The 20,374-nt window shown below is 38.2% G+C and overlaps 1 protein-coding gene and 1 pseudogene across 19 annotated transcripts in view; one reads left to right on the top strand and one right to left on the bottom strand.

Annotated features, from left to right (window-relative positions):
- Positions 1–20,374, bottom strand: part of SCMH1 (Scm polycomb group protein homolog 1) — a 177,597-nt gene that overhangs the window by 36,061 nt on the left and 121,162 nt on the right. For 16 of the 19 annotated variants that reach the window (XM_025419725.3, XM_025419728.3, XM_025419727.3 and 13 more), the window contains 2 exons: positions 6,607–6,839; positions 3,002–3,128 (listed from right to left, as the gene is read on the bottom strand). The exons of 2 other annotated variants lie outside the window; for them this stretch is intronic. In XM_025419725.3, the coding sequence (XP_025275510.1) occupies positions 3,002–3,128; positions 6,607–6,839 (360 nt within the window). The remainder of the gene's footprint in view (positions 1–3,001; positions 3,129–6,606; positions 6,840–20,374) is intronic. One more of the 19 variants, XM_049094411.1, reaches the window with a different exon arrangement.
- On the top strand, positions 1,000–2,262 carry LOC112642287 (protein-associating with the carboxyl-terminal domain of ezrin-like; annotated as a pseudogene).

The raw sequence follows: 20,374 nt of genomic DNA, 5'->3' as shown, positions 1-20,374 counted from the left end.
CTGGGCTTAGATGCAGATAATATATTTGGAGAAATTTTGTAATAGGACCCAAAGGTTATGTGGAGAAGAAACCAGAGCTGGCCTTCCCATGAAACTCAAATGTTCTAGGATTTGGGTGGAGACATACTTAACTCCTAAGAAAAAGACTCTGCTAACTTCCCTGGAGATCATTCCAATTGCTTAAAGAAGGTGGAGGATCTACAGAATAACCAGAGTGAGGTTTCACATGTCTCTTTACAACGTAAGAAATGAGTCTTGTTCTTTACAGTAATCCCATTGGGATTCCAGCGGTGTAGCTCTTCTAAAGTTACCTTCATAGATGGCTGGTTTATGAAATGGAAACAGATATACATAACCCTGGTTTACTACCTGCCCACTGCAGCCACCACACTGCTCTGAATCAAATGTTCACTGGCTGGTCTCCAAAATCAAGTTCACTCTCACAGTACCAAGGTTTGCCACTATCGAGGACTTAAAAGAAAAATTAGCCAGAGTTTTGTTTGGGATTTTACAGACTGGTTTTTGCCCTCATCATCCTGAAAAGAAGGTGAAGGCTCTCACTGGAAATGAACTGTAGCTCTGGATTTCAGTGTTGGTGGACGTTCTCTCCAGCTTTCAACAGACTTTGTGGAATCCCATCCTAAAATGTCAGCCAGTGCTCTCACGTAACTGTCCCATGACTTCTTCAAGAATGATTTTCTAGAAGTTGTGGATTTCTTGAAAAGTTTAACATTGAAGAGTAAAGATGAGAAAAATGGAATTCTTCAAGTTTCAGCTGCTAGTAAGAGGAATTAATAGCATTGTGGTTGGTGCCTCTTCTGCTTAATCAGTTGGTGTGTGCAGAGCCAGCAGCCTTTAAGAGTTTTCTTCCTCCCCTGCTTGACCCCATAAAAACAATGCACAGGGAAAAACCCCAGAACCCCCCTGCCTGCTCTTGCTGGCTCTGTTCCAGTCCTAGGTGAGCCCCGTGCTGCTCCAGCTGTTGAGGTGAAGCACATGTGGAACAAGCTGCTGTCCCACCTGGAGGCCAACATGGAGCGATTCATTCAGGAGCACCTGAAGAAAGTCACCTTGCCACACGTGTCACCAGGCTGGCGGGATGCCAGTGATTCCATTGTGGCAGTTACTCTTTACAGCCCAGCAATGCTGGTCTACTTGGATTAGAGGTGATGGTAGGAGGAGAAAGATATCTTCAAACACACTGTTTCCAGTTCTATGAAAACTATTGACCCTTCCTGATGGTGGATTTTCTTAGCCTACGTAATGTCCCATGAATGGAATCTCAGATGTAAAAAGTACCTCAGAACACAGTGAAAACTCCTTCCCATCAAGGTCTAAAAAGGCTGAAGAGGGGCCTTATTAGAGTGAGCTAAAGGGGTCGGCAAACAAAACTGTCCATGTATATATCTGCCCCACAGAAATGCTATGACGCTGCCAAGTCCTCGCTCACTAACGAGGAGATGCGGGATGACTTTGAGCTCAGCAGCTAAGACACTGAGATATACTCTGGAGGTGGAACCATGGCTGCAAAACCTATTACCTCGGGGAGCAAAAGGCATTTCCTCCTCTGCTTCCATTCACTGAAGAGTCCAAGCTTTTAAGATCAAGCTTACACCAAAAGACCAGTCTTGCACAAAGTGGGGATGAGCCAGATCAAACCAAGCCACTGAAATGTGTCACAAGAAAGGAGGCCTAAGGTTCCATCAGAACTGAGTTTAGGAGAGTTTACCAATTCAAGTAAAAAAGAAGCCAGTACAAGATCCTGAGTTGGACTGTTTTGCTGATACGATCCCAGAAATGAAGCCTGTAACTGCTATTCTTATTTTACCTGATTGAGAGCAAAGTTCTCAAGGATGATGTCTCACCAGTCATGCAATTTTCCTCAAACTTTGCTGCAGCACAAATTACTGAGGGAGGGCCTGAAGGCTGGGGAGGGGAAGGGACCTGAGCTAGGAAAACAATAACTATGACACTGTGTGGCAGTTACACTATAGGAAAAAGGATTCCTTTAGGGGAAAAAAATACCACATGAAACTAGTACCTCAAAAGCAGGCTCTGCAGACAATGCCCCCCAGAGCATCCTGTTTCTGCGGTAGCAGGAGCTCTGTGCTACCCGCAGTGTGCACCCCTGAGTGCAACTAAGAGCCCCAGGCAGTGAAGAGGCTCACAGCTCTGGTTTCTCTGAGGAAAGGCTGCGTGGGTTTGACTAGAAGCTCTGTGAAACACAAGTGGCTGTTGAAAGGCTGAATTCACTGTTACTGTTTTTCCTCCAGTAAAGAAAGAAAATAAATACAAAAAGCCAAGCTGATTAGCTTAGTTCTGTGCTATTTCTTTAAGTCAGAAGAGTAAGCTCTACTATGAAATAAAACTTACAGAAAAAATTTTATCTATAAAGTATATGAATGATTTTTAAATTGCTAAGCTTTTCCTATGCAGCTAATGGGTGTCTAGTTGTGCTGTCGAATGCATAGCCCTGTGGGCACTGGGCAGGTACTGACTGTCCCACATGTGTTATATTGTACCAAAGTTCTTAATGAGCAACATGTCCCACAGTCCTGTTTTCTAAATATTCCATAAAGACTATTTTCACTAGAAAAAAAATCAGAGCAATTGCACACATATTGGAGGGATGGCAGGATTATTGTAATGCTAGAAAGGATCAGTAAAAAGGGAGCACTCAGAACTGGAAAGGATGGGTATTAATACAAACTGGGCACGGGGTGGGGTGGGATGGGGGTGCTCCTGGTGCTAGCTCCACTTCCGTCCTATCCCCACACCCCAGCTCCCCAATTCCGAGTTCACAGGATATCTATCCAAGTTTCTTCCATTGTTTTGAAAGGATGAAGGTTTCTCTGAAACGATTTCAAATGCCAAAGATAAAACATCTGTTTAAAGATTTGATTTAGGTTAACTGGGGGGCTAACTGCTGGTGCAAGATAAGATAAAGGACAGATAGGGGGGCCTGGGGCTTGTGGCAGCTGATCCCATGATCTGCTCTTACCTGTGGGGGCCTGCATGGCTGAGCTGGGGATGGTGGCAGCATCTTGGGGTACAGTGCTGGTATCCGGTTCGGGGGTGCTGGTTGTTGGTGAGGTGGGTGGTGGGTTCAGCAAAGTCCGAGGCTTCCTCTGTCAAAATGGATGGGGAGAAGTTTGCTACCCGTGACAGGTAACTTGTCTTCTGATTCCTCTTTCCTAGCCCTTTATTCACCCATGGGATGGAAATATTTCTGTGGACGGGGCTGTGTTTTATCTTGGTTTTCCATACAGAATCTTGCTCAGCACTTTACATATAGTAGTGGCTTAGTAAAAATTTTCTAAACTTATGTATAAGACTCTGGGCTCCTATTGAGCTGGAGCTTAATGCACAGTCTTTTATACTAGATTCAATACTATCCTTTGAAATTCCAGGTTCTTTATCAGTTGAGCAGACAACAGCAAAAACGGGAAAAAAAAATGCTGAGGTTTTAAGTCTACTTTGATGTTATTTTGTACTTTGCTTCTCCTTCCCCTAACTACAAACTCGTTCTTCTGCCTACCTCTAGCTCATCATCTGCCATTTCCAATCTTAAACTTTATACTCTAAGGTTTAATCTCTAACTAAATTACTTCTCTAAAAACCCTGTGGTTTTACCTCGGCCATGCCTTTACAGTAATAAACTGTCTTTTCTTCCCGGAATGCCCCTTCTTTCTTTTTTTTACTTCATAAATATATGTTTTTCCAGGAAATATTTCTAGATTTCTTCTACTGTCTCTTTTGTGCTACCTCTGTACTTTGTGTTGAATCTGTCACAATGTATTGTCATATATATTTAGACACTGGTGTCCTCTGTTAGCCTGGAGCTCCTTGAGGTTCTGAGTCTGAGTACCATTTCTAGCACAGCAACTGCCATATAATAAGTCTCAATAAATATTTTCAATGAGGCACACAGTACAGAAACCCAATAATGGGGGAAGTAATGAAAATGATTCGAGAAAAATCTAATATCTTCTCTATGCTGTTCGGGGCAGTCTCTAGGGGAATAAGATCCCAGAAGGTTCCTTTCAAGAAATAAGTTTTCTAAAAGCCGTTATGAGTGCAAGAAAAACATAATCATCACTGAGATCCAGAAATCCCTTTTTTACTAAATGTCCTATGTAGGGTCCACTGCTGGGAGGTATATAAATCTGTCTGCCTTCTAGGAGTGTATTATATAAAGCAATAGTACCAGTGACAACGGGCATATATAAGATGGCCTTGTCTGTGGAAGCTAGCATGCAAACACTTAAGAAACATTCAAAGCATACATGGGACATAGACATTTCCTCCTTATTTTTTTTTTCTAATACTGCTAAAAGTAAAAGTCTAAATATGCAAGGGGTCAGGAAGGAAAGGAAATGGCAGTTCATCTTCATGGAATTAGTGGTAGGATTTCATGGGGTCCCTGAAGGAAAATGCCTGGTGCCCAAATATAGTAGTAGAAAACAGAGAGATGGAAGGCATTACTGTTTTGAGATAGGTGCATTTACACTCATTATATCTCTTCATATATTACCTCATATCCACTTTATTGGTGAGAAAACTGGGGCTCAGAACCTTATTCAAAGTTTCCCACAGTCACACATGTGGTAACAAATGGAGATGAGATATAAACCTGTTTGTTGGCTTCGAAGCCTCTGCTCTCATCATGAAACCACTCTGCTTCAGAAAGGAACAGAAAGGTCATGGGTTAAGTGGAAGGCATATTCATTTATAAAAGTAGGCAAAAGGATAGGAGGGAGAATTTGCGAGTCAAATGCCAGCCCATAAAATACCGGATAAGAGAATTCTTGTTTTCAAGAGGGTTGGAAAGAAAGGAGACTTTGGTTATTACTATGTTTAGGACTGCTTGAGGAAGCAAAGCAGAGGCAATCACAGAATCATAGGCCACTTAATCCAACCATCCCTCTCCTACTTCCCTCTTCCTGAAAACATCCCTCCCATACGGGTCATCCAGTCCCTGACAAAATGCCTCTAGTGATGGTACATCACTATTCCTCTCTCCTTCCTTCTCTCTTTCCTTTCCACCTTTTTTTATTTTTCAGGTCAATACATCTGTTTGGGATAGATTTAACTATTCCTCATATGTTGATACAAAGCCTGTCTGCTTGAGTTTCTACTTTTTGGTTCTGGTTCTGTCTTTGAAACCTTACAAGTTTTCTCCCTCTTTAATCTGATGTCCTCAAAATGTCTTCACATCATCGAATGCATGGCTTTTCTGGCCTTGGAATCTTTAGAGCCTTCAGTCTCTCTCCACAGCAGAAGAATAAGAAGAGAGTAGTGGAGACAAAAATGAATCAGGACCTGGGTTAGGAGTTAGTGGTAGATAGATCAGGATCATATGTGTTACACAGAAAGATCAGGATGTGATATCAAGAATTCAAAGCCAATTAAGAGATAATCCCAATTAGAACATCATAACTAAAATCATCCATCCTGCACATATTGAACATCTCCAAAGAGACTGAGATATAAGGTACCACAGGAGAAAAAGAGAAGAATAAGATTAGATTCTTGACCTTGAGCAGCTTATATTCTAGAGGAACTGAAGTCAGCTGAAGTTAATAAACAGAACAAAACCAATCAGTCAACCATTTAACCAACCAACCAAACTTAGGAAGGAACTCATGAGATTAGGATGGGGTGCCCAAAGAGAACTAGCTATCATTTCCACATTAAAATTGAGGAAGTCTAGTTCAGGAGGGATCTGCAAAGAAATCCCTTGACAAGAGGTGAGTGGAGAAGGTGATGCTAAAGGAAGCTGTAGAGAAACAGCTGAGGAATTTTCTTATCAATGGTTTCCCTAGGGAAGACATGCATGAAAAACTGGTCATGACTAAAAGGTGGTACTTGCAGTTACAGTGCTCAGTGAAGCTTAACTCAGTAGTCTTTTCCTGCACTAGAGATAACTGTTATCTTCTTCAGGAAATGTGGGAGAGTGCTCATGGTACCCATGGTTGGGCAGCAGTGACCATGGAACCAGAACACCTGGAGCCCCATCTCTGGCGCCTTTGCCATTTATTAGCTATGTGACCTTAGGGAAGTCTTTTCACATATCTAAGTCTCAAATTTCTTAACTATCAGATAACATAAACACTACTCATCTCCTAGGGTTTTGTGATCATTATGTAATATGTATGTAATGGTGTCTGATACAGAGTCCGATACTTACAAGTTATTCAATAATTCTTTCTTTTTAAAAAGAAGGGGCAGGGATAGAAAAAGAAATACATTTATAGAGTCAATTTTCTCTTTCTTTCTGTTCATGTGCCTGGGCATCCACTCTGGGTAGCTTAACAATTAGGAGTGGGGTCTTCCATCTAGGGAAGACATTAGACCAGAATTCCCGCAAATGTGAGTAGCTTTCAAGGTCAAAGTTTGTTTCTTATCCATACCATCCTATCTCTGATATTACTAACACCCAGATAAGTAGCTAAGCAGGGATGACAATCTAGGAGATTCCTGTTAAAAGCATACACAAGGTGGAAAATAGGGCCAGACATGCCCCTTTCCAAGATGGATGGATATGGGTGAGTTATCCCTTTAAAGCCCATTATCCCTTTCTAGGAAACCCACATTTTTACCTACCTTACTGCCAGGTTTGGGACCCCTCTTCTTTGGGAATTTCAAAGGTTCAGCTGACTTGGATGGGGTAGAGATGGGGTGGGGAATTAGGGGCTTGGGTGTCCGGCCCCGCTTCTTTCCTGGTTTACGCCCCCTCTGCCCTGGTTGATGGTCCAAGATAGTTTTGGTGCTGCTGTGGATGCTGGGCTTCTCAGTGTTCACATCAGATGCAGGATAGGGATTCTTTGGAATCACAACTGCAAGAAAAAGACTCATTCTATCACCCCCTCCTCCCACCTGTATTCCCATCCCAAAGAGAGGGGGAAAAAAACCTTGCTACTTCTGCTTGGGTAGTTTTATTTCAAGAAGCTAGTTTCCTGGCATCTGACCTAAATGTTAGAAAATCTCAGAGGAGAACTGAATTTAGATTGGTTAGAATTGGAAGTTTTAATTATTTCTGACAGATGCAGAGAAAATATTAAATTTTTCTCCCCAAGGCATCTAGTTAAAGCATATAAACAGAACCATAGGCTCAGAGATGGAATGACTTTTAGAAGCCTACAATCCCTTCCTGCTAAGAATGAAGTTCCAAAGCTCAGCAGAGGAAATGACGCCTTATCCGGGTTATACAGTGAACTAGGATGAGGACTTATATTTTGAAACTAGGCCCTGACAACCAAGTTACACATTTTCTTCACCAATCTACGTAAAGTTTTAGTACGATTATTGCAATGAGGAGTAGTGAAACACATGGAAATACATCTGACAGCATCTCTCCTTACTTCAAAAATCTTTGCTCCATATTACCTTTAAGGTAAAGTCCAAATTCTTTATCCTGATATCCAGGGACTTTTGTGACTTTACCCTTGCCTTGCTCTCTGGTGATGTCTGTTGTCACTTCTTGACACACAGCCCTCCCTATATTCTAGCTCAATTGTTTTCTGAAAACCAATTTATTCATATATGTTGAGTTCCCTATTCTTCCTAGTCAAGTAAAAATCAATACTCAGATTCCAGCACTCAGTTCCAGGGCCACCTCCTTACTGAGGTCTTGTCTGATTATTCCCCAAATAAGTCAGTATCACTCTACCCCCAAAGCATTCTGGAGACATTTATGTTAGAGTACTTTCAATTTTACTCCAACCATTCATCTATTCTTTAAACCGAGAATACTTCAAGGTAAGCAGATCTAATTCATCCCACAAATAGTTACTGAGCACTTATTATAAGTTAACAAAACACAGTTGCCACTCTTGTGGAGCTTACCTCCTAGTTGAGGAGACAGAAAACAGACAAATAAATATACTGTATAATGCCAGGTAAGTGCTATGATGAAAATTATGTGGGGTAGTAAGGAAAGTTCTCTTTGAGGAGATGACATTTACACAGAACTTCCAAATGAAATAAAGGCAAAGCCATGTGAAGATCTGAAAAAAAAAAACCCTCCCAAGTAGAGGGTACATAACAAGTGCAAAGATTCTGAGATGGGAACATGTTAGTGTATTTGAGAAATGGTAAGGAGGTCAGTACAGCTAGAATTGAGTGAGCAAAGAGAGGAGTGGAGGGGATTCAGGTTAGAAAGGAAGTAGCAATAAGATCGTGTAGGACTTTGCAGATGGTGAAAATGAATCTGAACTTATTATAAGCATGAAAAGAAGCTGCATGAGTAGAACTAGAGAGACTACTTCACAAACTAATTACAATGGGCAGGTAGAGGGTAACGTTGATTATGCTTCTAGGTAGAATGTAACAGATTACAGCAGTGCAGTGTTGCTGATTCAAAAATTAGGAAAAGTCAGATACTTCTTTGAAGTGACACTGCAGTGTTGTAGAAATCACAAGGACTAGATGAACTGAGTGAGGAGGGCTTCTGAGATAGTTGTCAATGTTTTCTTTCCTGAGGACATTTGTCAATTTGGGGCATGAATGGAAGTCAGAGGACCTCTACTGGAGGAAAAAGAAATCCAACAGGCTGCTGTGACAGATTGGGACTAGAACTCCGTGTGTGGCCAATTCTCCCCACGGGACATTTGCTGAGTTCTGAGCCTGCACATTGGACATGTGAAGCTAGGCTGAGAGCTTCTAGAAGGCAGAATGAAATCTCCCATAATCCTGTGACTTTAGGGGATAAATAGAGTCCCACTAGAAGGAGGGAGGTCTACCTCAGACATGTATCTCTTCTTCAAGATAAATGCCATATTTTGAATTTAAGAGGTTAAAGAACTAAACCCCCAACCTCTAAAGGTAGGACAATCTCTTGCAATTTTTCAGGGCTGAGGAGATAGAGAGACCTATTAGGTTCTCAAATCAAGAGCCCAGGAGGGCCCACATCCAAGAAACAGATATAAACTACAGGTATAATCCAGAGCTGAAGTAGCTCAATCCAGGATTAGATTGAGAGGATCAGCCCTTATCCTGTTAGCTTAAATAGGGGAAAGGAAGAATTCTTTCTGATGGAAGAGATTAGCTGATGCCTCAACAGTTCTTTTATATAAAATATTCGTATATCACAAAAAAATATTAGATGTAAAAAGAGGCAGAAACAAGTGATTGGTAATCAAGAGAAAATACAAAACAATAGAAGGAGACTCACATATGATCCATGTAATGGAATAGAGACTTTAAAATAAGCATAATTAATGTGTTAAAGAAAGTAGAGGAAAAGATGAACAAAATGCAAGAAAGGAAAACACCCAAGAAAATAGGAATCTACATAAAAAAAACCAAATGAACATTATGGAATTATAAACGTAACATGAGGGGATCCCTGGGTGGCGCAGCGGTTTGGCGCCTGCCTTTGGCCCAGGGCGCGATCCTGGAGACCCAGGATCGAATCCCACGTCAGGCTCCCGGTGCATGGAGCCTGCTTCTCCCTCTGCCTATGTCTCTGCCTCTCTCTCTCTCTCTGTGTGACTATCATTAAAAAAAAAAAAATTAAATGTAACATGAGAAATTAAGAACTCATTGGATGGATTTAAGGGAAGATAAGATCTAGCAGAAGAAAGGATTAATAAACTTGAAGAAAAATCCCATAAAACATCTAAAGTGAAGCAAAAATATGGAAAAAACATTAGAGGATTAGAGACATGTGGGCATGGTCAATGGATCCAAAATATGAGTAACTATAATCCCAGAGGAAGAAGACAGAGAGAATTAGGCAAACATAATATTTAGAAACAAATGAAAAGAGGAGCTCAGCAATCTAACAAGCAGAAAAAAAAAAAATCCCCCAACTATATCAAGTAACTGTTAAACTGCTGAAAATAAAGAAAATAAAATGAAATGACATAAAAAAATTTTAAAGTAGTCAGAGAAAAGAAGCATTACTCTTATAGAAACACCAATAATACTGATGGCTGACTTTTTAACAGAAACTATAGAAGTCAATATAATGATACATAAAAGGGCTAAGATTTATAAACTGCCAACCTAGAATTCTATACCAAGTAAAAGTATCTTTTAAAACTGAAGGTAAAATAATATTTTCAGACAAATCAAAGTTGAAATAATTTATCACCAGCAGACCTAAACTACAGGAAATAAAAAGGAAGTTCTTCAGACTGAAAGAAGGTAATCCCAGATAGTGAGATGGAATTGCAGGAAGAAATGAAAAGCATAAGAAAGGGAAAATATGTGCTAGATACAAAAGAACTAGACTGACTAAAGAACTAGACTGACTAAAGAACTAGACTGACAAAAGAACTAGACTGACTAAAGAACTAGACTGACTAAAGAACTTAGAACAAGAACTGACTAAAACAAAAACTTATAAAATGGTTTATAGAATTTATAATGTATATATTATAATTATAGTAAATTATATGAAAGCAACAGCATAAAGGATGGAAGTAGGGGATAAATTGAACCAAACTTTGTTAAGGATTTTACATTATTTGGGGAGTGCTTGCTAGTTACAAAGGAGTGGTTACAAAGCACTTATTTAAAGAAGATATTGATGAGTCCAGAATACAAGTTTCATAGGATCACTAATTAAAGAATGTATCACTAAAAGCTAAGGAGACAGAAATGGAATAATAAAATACACCTGATTAATCCAAAGGGCAAGAAAGGAGGAATAAAGAAATGAGGAAGAACTCTGACAAATAGAAAATAAAAAGGAAAATGGCAAAATTAAATCCAAATAAATAATTAAGATTAAATACAAGTGGATTAGGTAAAACAACAGGAAAAAACTAACATACTGCACCAAAACCCCTCAGTACCTAATAAAATCTGTTTATAAGAGGGCCTTGAAATATAAGGACATTTGAAATATGACACAGATAACAAGATAAAAACAAACAGATGGAAAAACATATACCCTGTAGACAGTAACCAAAAGAAGGCTCATGTGGCTATATTAATATCAAACAAGTTAGTCTTTAAGGGAAGAAGTAGGTCTAGATTAAAATGGAACATTTCATCAAGATAGTTAAATTTATATATATGTAATAACACAAAACATATAAAGCAAAAATTTAGAGAATGAAAAGGACAAACAGACAAATCCAAATTATGAGTTGGAGATTTTGAACATATCTCTCTCAATAACTGATAGGTTAGGAAGTTGAAAAAAATCAGTAAGGATAGGAAAAATTTGAATAACTCAATTAAATGATAAAAACATAAACAACCAATTAACCAATCAACTTAATTTATATCTGTAGGACACTATACCCAATAAGTATAGAATGCACTTTCTTTTCAAGTACTTGTTATATGCTGGGTGAAAGAGCAATCCTGAATAAAGTTCAAAGAACTAAAATCATACAGAACATGTTCTCTAGCCACAGCAGAAATAAGTAATTAATTTAGTCTCAGCCACAATCTTCAACATTTATTTTTAGAAAACACTACTGCTTTGGTGTTTTAGGAAAAGTTTTATAAATCATTCTATATTAACAAATTCCAATACAGCAGGAAGATAAACAAGTTAGTGTGTTCAGCTCTACTACCAGTAATGCAGAAAGACTTATAGCTCTAAAAACAAAGACCTGTAAGCCAGAACATAAGAATTTGCAGATTTTTTTGTACTAACTGATTCAATTCATAAATTTGCATTCATTTGTTTATTCTAATCACTGCTTAATAACTTTATGTTAATATAGTTATGCATAAACTATATGTCTATCTTAGAAGAGAAATGCAAAGTGTCAAAAGGAAGAATCTTAAAAAAAAAAAACAAAAGGAAGAATCTTAATATATTTCTGCCTTGATATCTTGCGGCTTTTTCTTTTTTTATTTTAATTTTTTATTTGAGTATAGTTCGCACACAGCGTTACCTTAGTTTCAGATGAACAACACAGTGATTCAACATCTCTATATGTTATGCCCAGGGCGTGATCCTGGAGACCTGGAATCGAGTCCCATGTTGGGTTCCCTGCATGGAGCCTGCTTCTCCCTCTGCCTGTGTCTCTGCCTCTCTCTCTCTCTCTCTTTCTCTGTCTCTCATGAATAAATAAATAAATCCTCCCAGACTCCCTTTCACCCAACCACAGTGGAATTTAAATAGGAATCAGTAACAAAAAATTAATTGAAAACCCCCAAATGCTAAGAAATTAAGTAACATATCCTTGTAAATAACTTAAATATCAGAGAAATAAAAACAGAAATAAGAAAATTCTTGGAACTTAAAATTCATGAAATATGACAGATCCAACTGTGTGAGATTTAGTTAAAGCAGTGCTCAAGAGGCAAATGTATAGCTTTAAATATTTGTATCAGAAGAGAAGAAAGGTTAAATATCAATAACCTAAGCTTCTATTTCAAAAAGCTAGGAAAGGAACAGCAAACTAATCTCGAAAAAAATAGAAGTAAGGAAATTATAGAGATGAGTGGATAAGTCAATGGAAAAAAGAAAGCGGACATACTACAGAGAAAATCAACAGCCAAAGTCTGATTCTTTGAAAAGATAACCATTTAACAAGCCTTATTAAGAAATATAAAAAGACAAATATCAAGAATGAAAGAGTAGATTTCATTATAGATAATTCAGGCATTAAAAAGATAGTAACGGGACATCATAAATAACTTTATGCAACTACATTTGAAAATTTAGATGGAACGGTGCAGCTTCCTTGTAAGAGCAGCTTATTAAAATGGAGAGAAGACCACAGAATATGAACAGCTGTATACATAATAAAGAAATTGCAATTGCAATGAAAAACCCCTCTGCAAAGAAAATTCCAGGCCCAGATGCCTTCATGGGTGAATTTAAGCAAACATTTAAAGAAGAAATAAAAATGACAACAAATTGTACGATATCTGTTCAAATAAATGGAAAAGGAAAGATTCCCCAACTCATTTTAGGGGCCAACATAATCCTCATGCCAAAACATGACAAAGATATTAAAAGAAACCAAAACTATAGACTAACATCCTTCATGAACATAGATGCACAATCTTTAACAAAGTATTAGCAAACTGAATCCAGCAATATATAAAAAGGATAACATATCATGACTAAGCAGAATCTATCCCAGAAATACAAAGATTTTTTTAACAATAGAAAAAAAATCAGCTGAATCTATCACATAAGCAAAATAAAGAAAATCCATATATCATCTCAATATATGCAGATAAAAAAGCATTTGACAAACTTTAACACTCATTCATCATAAAAAATATCAGCAAGTTTGGAATTTCCTTATAGAAAAGGTCATCTATAAAAAAATCAATAGAGGCAATAGCAAACTTAATGGTGAAATATTGAGTACTTTCCTACTGAATTATGGAACAAAATAAAAAAACATTCACTATCACCACTTCTATTCAACATTGTATTGAAGGCCAATGTAACAAGGAGAAAAAAAAAGAAATAAAAGCTATAAATACAGGTTGTAAAAAAGAAGCATTGTTTGCATATAACATAATTTTTTTTACATTAACTGTACCCCCCCTCCCATCTACAAAACCTATTAAAAAATGAATTTGGAAGGGCCACTAGATAGAATTCAAAATACAAAACTTTATTCTATTTCTATATATAACAATTAGAAAATGAAATTTAAAAACCCCAAGTCAAATATTCAGTGAAAGACATGCAATATATCACAGTAAAAACTGTAACACATTCCAAGAGAAATTAAATAAGATCTAGATACCACATGGCCATGAAGAGATATATCACAATCGTGAATCAGAAGATTCAAGTTGTGCTCTCAATACTCATCAAACTGACTTAGAGTCAATGCAATACCAATCAAAACCCAGCAGTTTTTCTTTAATGTGCATGTATACAAACTGACAAGTTAATTCTAAGTTTTATTAGGAAATGCAAAGGATCTAGAACAGCCAAGTTAATCTTGGTAAATAACCGCAAAGCTGGAGGGAGTATTTACATCATTAGAAATTAAGACTTATTATAAAGTTAGAGTAATTAAGACATGTGATATTGGTGTTAAGGATAGTCAAATGGATCAATGGAGTAAAACAGAGTCCAGAGATAGAACTAAAATATACACAGTTGTCTTATTTATAATAAAGGTGACCCTGTAATTCTGTGGTGGTGGTAGAGGGGAACACTTCTTCAATAAAATTGTGGTGAGTTGGGCAGCCTGGGTGGCTCAGCGGTTTAGTGCCACCTTCAGCCCAGGGCGTGATCCTGGAGACTTGGGATCAAGTCCCACATCGGGCTCCCTGCATGGAGCCTTCTTCTCCCTGTGCCTGTGTCTCTGCCTCTCTCTCTCTCTCTGTCCTCTCATGAAATAAATAAATAAAATCTTAAAAATAAAATAAAATTGTGTTGAGTCAAACATATCTATATGGAAAAAAGTGAGACTTGAACCCTGCATTTTATATCAGATACAAAAATTAACATGAAATCTAAAACATCAAACTTTTCCAAGAACACAGAGGGGAGTATCTTCAAAACTCTGGGGTAAGCAAGATTAAGCAGGACAAACAGGACACACAAAGATTAATTATAAAAAGATTGATTTCTAAAAAAGATTGATTTCTTTTTCTCAAAAGACATTAGGAAAGTGAAAAAGAAAAAGAAATCTTGCAAGTGGGGAAGGATATACAAAACACATGTCAGAAAAGTAATATGCAGAAAATATGAAAATCTCCTAAAAATATGTAATAAAGACTAACAATTAAATTTTCAAAAGATGAGACTTGAAGAACCATGTCACAAAACCGAATATACAAATAGCAGATAAAGATATGAAAAGTTGCTGAATATTATCAGTAAAATGCAAATTAAAACTATAAGACACTGTATCTCCACCAAAACTGCTAAAATTAAAGGGCTGACAGTGCCTATATTGGTGAGGAATACAAAGCAACTAGAACTGTTGTGCATTGCTGATGGGAATATAAATCACTTTGGAAAACCACTTAGCTTTATACTCTCACCCAGCAATTCCACACCTTGGTACATACCCAAGAGCAATGAGTGGCATGACCACCAAAAAGACATGTACTAGAGTGTTCACAGCAGCATTTTTCTGAAGACTCTCTGGGAGACATTGTAGGCATTATCTAAAAAAGTCTAAAAGATGTACATATTCTATGATTCTGGAATTCCAACTTTAGGTATAAACTCCAGAGAAATTCTTGAACATGTACACTTCAGATATGTGTAAATGAATGTTTACAGCAGTGTTACTGTAGTAACTGAAAACTTGAAATGATCCTATGTCCATTATTAGTAAAATGCACTTAAAAAACACAGTTTTTGGGCAGCCCGGGTGGCTCAGCAGTTTAGCACCACCTTCAGCCCAGGGCCTGATCCTGGAGACCCAGGATCGAGTCCCATGTCGGGTTCCCTGTATGGAACCTGCTTCTCCCTCTGCCTGTGTCTCTGCTCCTCTCTCTGCCTCTCTCTATCATGAAAAAATAAATAAAATCTTTAAAAAAAAAACAACAAAACCCATAGTTTTCAGAGTGTGCTCTGGGAGCTCCTTCAGGACCTTGAAATCCTTTTAGGGGTAAAATGAAAATTATTCTCATGATACTAAAACATTATCTCCCCTTTTCACTCTCAATCTCTCACAATGGAGTTTTCCAGACTCTATATGTGATATCATTATTTTGACAGCTAACAGAATATACACTTGTATATTCTTATATCTTGAAAATTCTAAGTTTTCATTTCTAATATAGTGATATGGATAATATCCACAAATAGAAGCTCTTTGGGGTCTTTAAAAATACCAAAGTTTCCTGACACCAAAGAGTTTGAGAACCACTGACCTATAATTATAATCACTTCCTTGCCCCTCTTTTCCCAACACGCATGCCTAGAAAAAGTCCCAGTCTAATTCTCTACTTATTCTACACCCAAACCTGAGTAACTAGACATGCCAAATAAAATATTTATTTATTTACTTTAAAAGATTTTATTTTATTCATTAGACACACACACACACACACACACACACACACACACACACACACAGAGGCAGAGACACAGGCAGAGGGAGAAGCAGGCTCCATGCAAGGAGCCTGATGTGGGACTTGATCCTGGGACTCCAGGATCACGCCCTGGACCAAAGGCAGGCACTTTACCGCTGAGCCACCCGGGTGTCCCCCAAATATTTAAACTGATTACTCTAAAATCCTAAGTTGTCCCCTGTATCTCTAGTAAGACCATGGAGTCTGAGTTGGGCAAGGAAGTAAGGGATTTACTTTGGAGTTCCTGCCATCATATGACAAGGTACCAAGTTCTTAGCTGGGACCCAGCACGTGTTTGTAGAATAAAAAAAGAAAACAGAGATGAGATGAATTGAACAGGTCTTTATGTGGCCTTCTAACAATCAGAAGATAGTTCTTCCCTTAAAGCTACACATAAACGTCCATGATGCCAACTGTCAGAGAGGCTGCCCTCTCTGACCTGAAAGATCTGGGCAGAAGAACTAACCAATTACATTCAATAGTTCAGAAAAATCAGGGCATTCAGGTCACGTGTGAGAAGCCAGCACTGAGATTAAGCTTCATACTAATTTAAAAGCTTCTTAATAATGGATTTCTTAAACTATCCTGAGGGACTCCAGGATTTGGAAGTTCTTCCCATCAGGAAGTCCTCTTCTGCCACATTCTAACTTAATTATCCTAGTTGGGGAAAAAGAATTGGAGTGATGTCAGGGGACTGGGGATCTAATTCTAGTTCTGTCCCTTATGGTATGACCTTGAGTTTGTCATTTAAACACAATCTTTTCTTATTTTTCCAAATGTAAATAATTAAATAATTTAATGACTGTCCTACTTCAGAGAAATTTCTGTTAGAAAGATCAGAATATTCTCCAACACATTTGATGCTACTAAGTTTGACAGGATTACACTCTTAATCAACAAAACTTTGACAAAATTCTTGCATATTCATGTAGCCTTCGTAACAATCTTGTGAGGGTGACGTATCATCTTTCTTTGACAAGTAAGGTAAGCAAGCCTCAGAGGAGTGAAGGTGGCAGAGCCATGCAAGATTCTAGTCTTTGGTGCACACATTCTGTCTGGTAGCCTAGGAGGAAGGAAGCAGTCTTTCTTCCTTCAGGAGTCCAGGAAGGGGCAATTCATATGTTAATTCGTTTGACCACATCAGTTGACAATTTAGTAAATGCTAAGTATCAAGTTTGCCAGTTGTCTAAGGTGAAAACCCAACAGGATTGTTGTCCTACAAAAGCACAATGTTGAGAAGGTTCGTTACCTTTACACAATAACAACTCAGTGGGTACGGACTGGGATCGGGAAGGTACAAGACAAACCTGGAACATACTGGTCAGAAAGTAATGGGGATGCTCAAAGAGCAATGGGGACATGTCAAGAGGACACCAGGAGCCAACTTCAAGGGGCTTCTACTGGCCAAATCTGGGACAGTTTGAGCATCAAAACAAATAATGACAATAAACTATTATTGAATCAAATAAGTGTGGGACCCTACTAAATGTAACTAATGCATTGAAAAAAAACATAGAAAAGGGGAAAGCTGTTGCTTATAGTAGAACCCCAACTAATAAATATGAAAGTGGGTGAAAACTTGGTGAGACACAGGATATTTATAGTCTCAGAATATTTCTCCACAAAGGAATGAAGTGAAGAAACTTGGTAGATACTGCCGGACCAAGTAACCAAAGTTACTATAGTAATGAAACGAACAGATTATCATGTGCTTTGAGAAGAAAGTCACTGCTAGAATATGTGTGTCAAAAATATACACTCTGAATCTAATCATGAGGTAACACCAGACAAACCTAAACTGAGACCCAATCTATAAGATAACTGAACAAATATTTAGAAGGAAATATTAATGAGACAAGTAAGAATGATAGAAAAAAACGGTTCCAGCTAAGTGGTTCCAGCTACAAGGACCTGATAATTAAGCATAACTCATGAACTCCAATTTTCTTATCCCCAAAGGACATCATTGGGACAACTAGCAAAATATGAAAAAAGTTTATAGATTAGCTACTGGTATTGTATGGCTAGTAATTTTCTATTTAAAAAAATTTTTTTTATTGGAGTTCAATTTGCCAACATATAGCATAACACCCAGTGCTCATCCCTCCAAGTGCCCCCCTCAGTGCCCATCACCCAGTCACCCCAACTCCCCGCTCACCTCCCTTTCCACTACCCCTTTTTCGTTTCCCAGAGTTAGGTGTCTCTCATGTTTTGTCACCCTCACTGATATTTTCACTCATTTTCTCTCCTTTCCCTTTATTCCCTTTCATTAATTTTTATATTCCCCATAATTTTCTGGTTTTAATAACATTAGAAGGTCTACAGATTATCTCTAAATACTAGGTCAACATTAATTTTCTGGTTTTTAAAAATATTTTATTCTTAAGTAATCTCTATACCCAACGCAGGGCTGGAACTCACAACCTGGAGATCAAGAGTCACACGCTCCACCAACTGATCCAGCCAGGTGCCCCTAATTTTCTGATTTTAATAATAGTACTATGCTTACAGAAGAGCATGCCCTTGTTTTAGGAAAGTATACACTAAAGTCTATCATAATAAAGGGACATTATGTATACAAGTGATTGTCAAATGGTTCAGAAAAAATATGTATTATTTATTGAGAGAGACTACTAAGGCAAATGTGCTAAATGTTAATACTTAGAGAATTCTTTGTATTTTTGTTACGATTTTTCTGTAAGGCTGAAATTATGTCAAAATAAAGTTTTATTTATTTATTTAAAGAGGCAGAGACATAGGCAGAGGGAGAACCAGGCTCCCTGTGGGGAGTCTGAGGCGGGACTTGATCCCAGGACCCTGGAATCACGACCTGAGCTGAAGGCAGACGCTCAACCACTGAGTCACCCAGGTGTGCCCAAATAAAGTATTAAAGGTGATTCATGAGTGTGGTACCAAAATGTATCCATATGCAGGGGTTTTAAGAATCTGGAGGAAGGAGTGACTAACTCTGCAAGGGAAGGGAGAGGGTGCAAGGGAGACAGGCAGGGGAGACTTCTCAGGCAAGATTTCATAGTGACATTTTAACAAACCTTTGAAGAATGACTAGATCTTGCATTAGGAAAAGGGCAAAGGTGGAGGGTGAGAGTACTTCAAACAGAGGAGAAAGTACATAAAAAAAGCACAGAGCTACAGAAAAGCATGTTCTGTGTGACTTACGTCCATAAGAAGGAGAAACAGATAAGGTTAGAGAGAGATGCTAAAGCCAGCTTGAGAAGAGTCCACAGGACATTTAAGGGGTGCTAACATACAATGATTCTGCCAACAGATGCAGGGTGGGTACTATGACCCTACATATGGAAAAAGTAATGGTGAGGTTCATCATAAAGGCAAAAGCACATCTAAGGCAGGTAGTAGCATATAAAGTTGTATAGAAATGATCTCTCCTTGACGAACTTTTTTTGATCTGTGCACAAATGTGTATATCTAATCCTTATTCCCTTGGCCATAACAATGACTAATAAAGTTGCTAAAAGGCAGACAAACTGTTAAGGCCAAGAATGGAGAAAAGAAGCAGTTTACAAATGGGTATCTCCTAATGATGCAATTAAATTTACTTAAATGGAACAGACATTTATTTATTGGGCACTTATGATGAAAGAGGCAGTAAGGCAATATGGACAATTATCATTGTCAATAAAATTTATTAGGGTGCGTAAGACCTGTATATACTGGCAGTTAAAACAATGGGCTTTGAAGCCTTGCCTATGATGCAAATGTCATTATTTCTATTTAATGGATGAGGCTACTAAAACTTGAGTAACTTGGCCAAGGGCATGTAACTAATGAGGCAAGGCTGGAATTCAAATCCAGAATGTCTACCTCTAAAATCCTTGCTCTTTCCATCATACCATTCACTCATCTGTACATTCATTCATCCAACAAACATTCTCTATTAAGAATATATTATGTGGAAGGCTCCAGTATGAAGCAGGAGTAGAAGTACACAAATTAATCTCAGATGGTGGTTAAGTGCTATGAAGAAAAAAACAGAGAATGACAGAGAGATCATCAAGAAAAGCTCTTAAGAGGGTGACATTTGACCTGAGCCTGGCACAACAAGAAGAAATCAAGCATATGAGGATCTAGGGCAGAGTGTTCCAGCAGATGAGACAGCAGGTGTATAGGCCCTAAGAAAATAATGAGCGTGACTTCTTTAAGAAACTAAAAGAAGGCCAGAGAGACTCCAGCAGAGGGAATAGAGGAAATAATGGCACAAGAGGGAGTCAGAAAACAGGTGGGGTAAGATCATGCAGGGTTTTTTGGGTCATGGTAAGAACATGATCTAATTTGCTTCTGAAATATATCTCCCTGGATGTTCTATGGAGAATGGATTATGGGAAGGCAAATATCGGAACCAGGGACATTGGGTAGG

Source organism: Canis lupus, chromosome 15 (genome assembly GCF_003254725.2).
Source record: "Canis lupus dingo isolate Sandy chromosome 15, ASM325472v2, whole genome shotgun sequence".
In the NCBI taxonomy this organism is placed as follows: Eukaryota; Metazoa; Chordata; class Mammalia; order Carnivora; family Canidae; genus Canis; species Canis lupus.
This window is presented reverse-complemented; position numbering and strand designations above follow the sequence as displayed.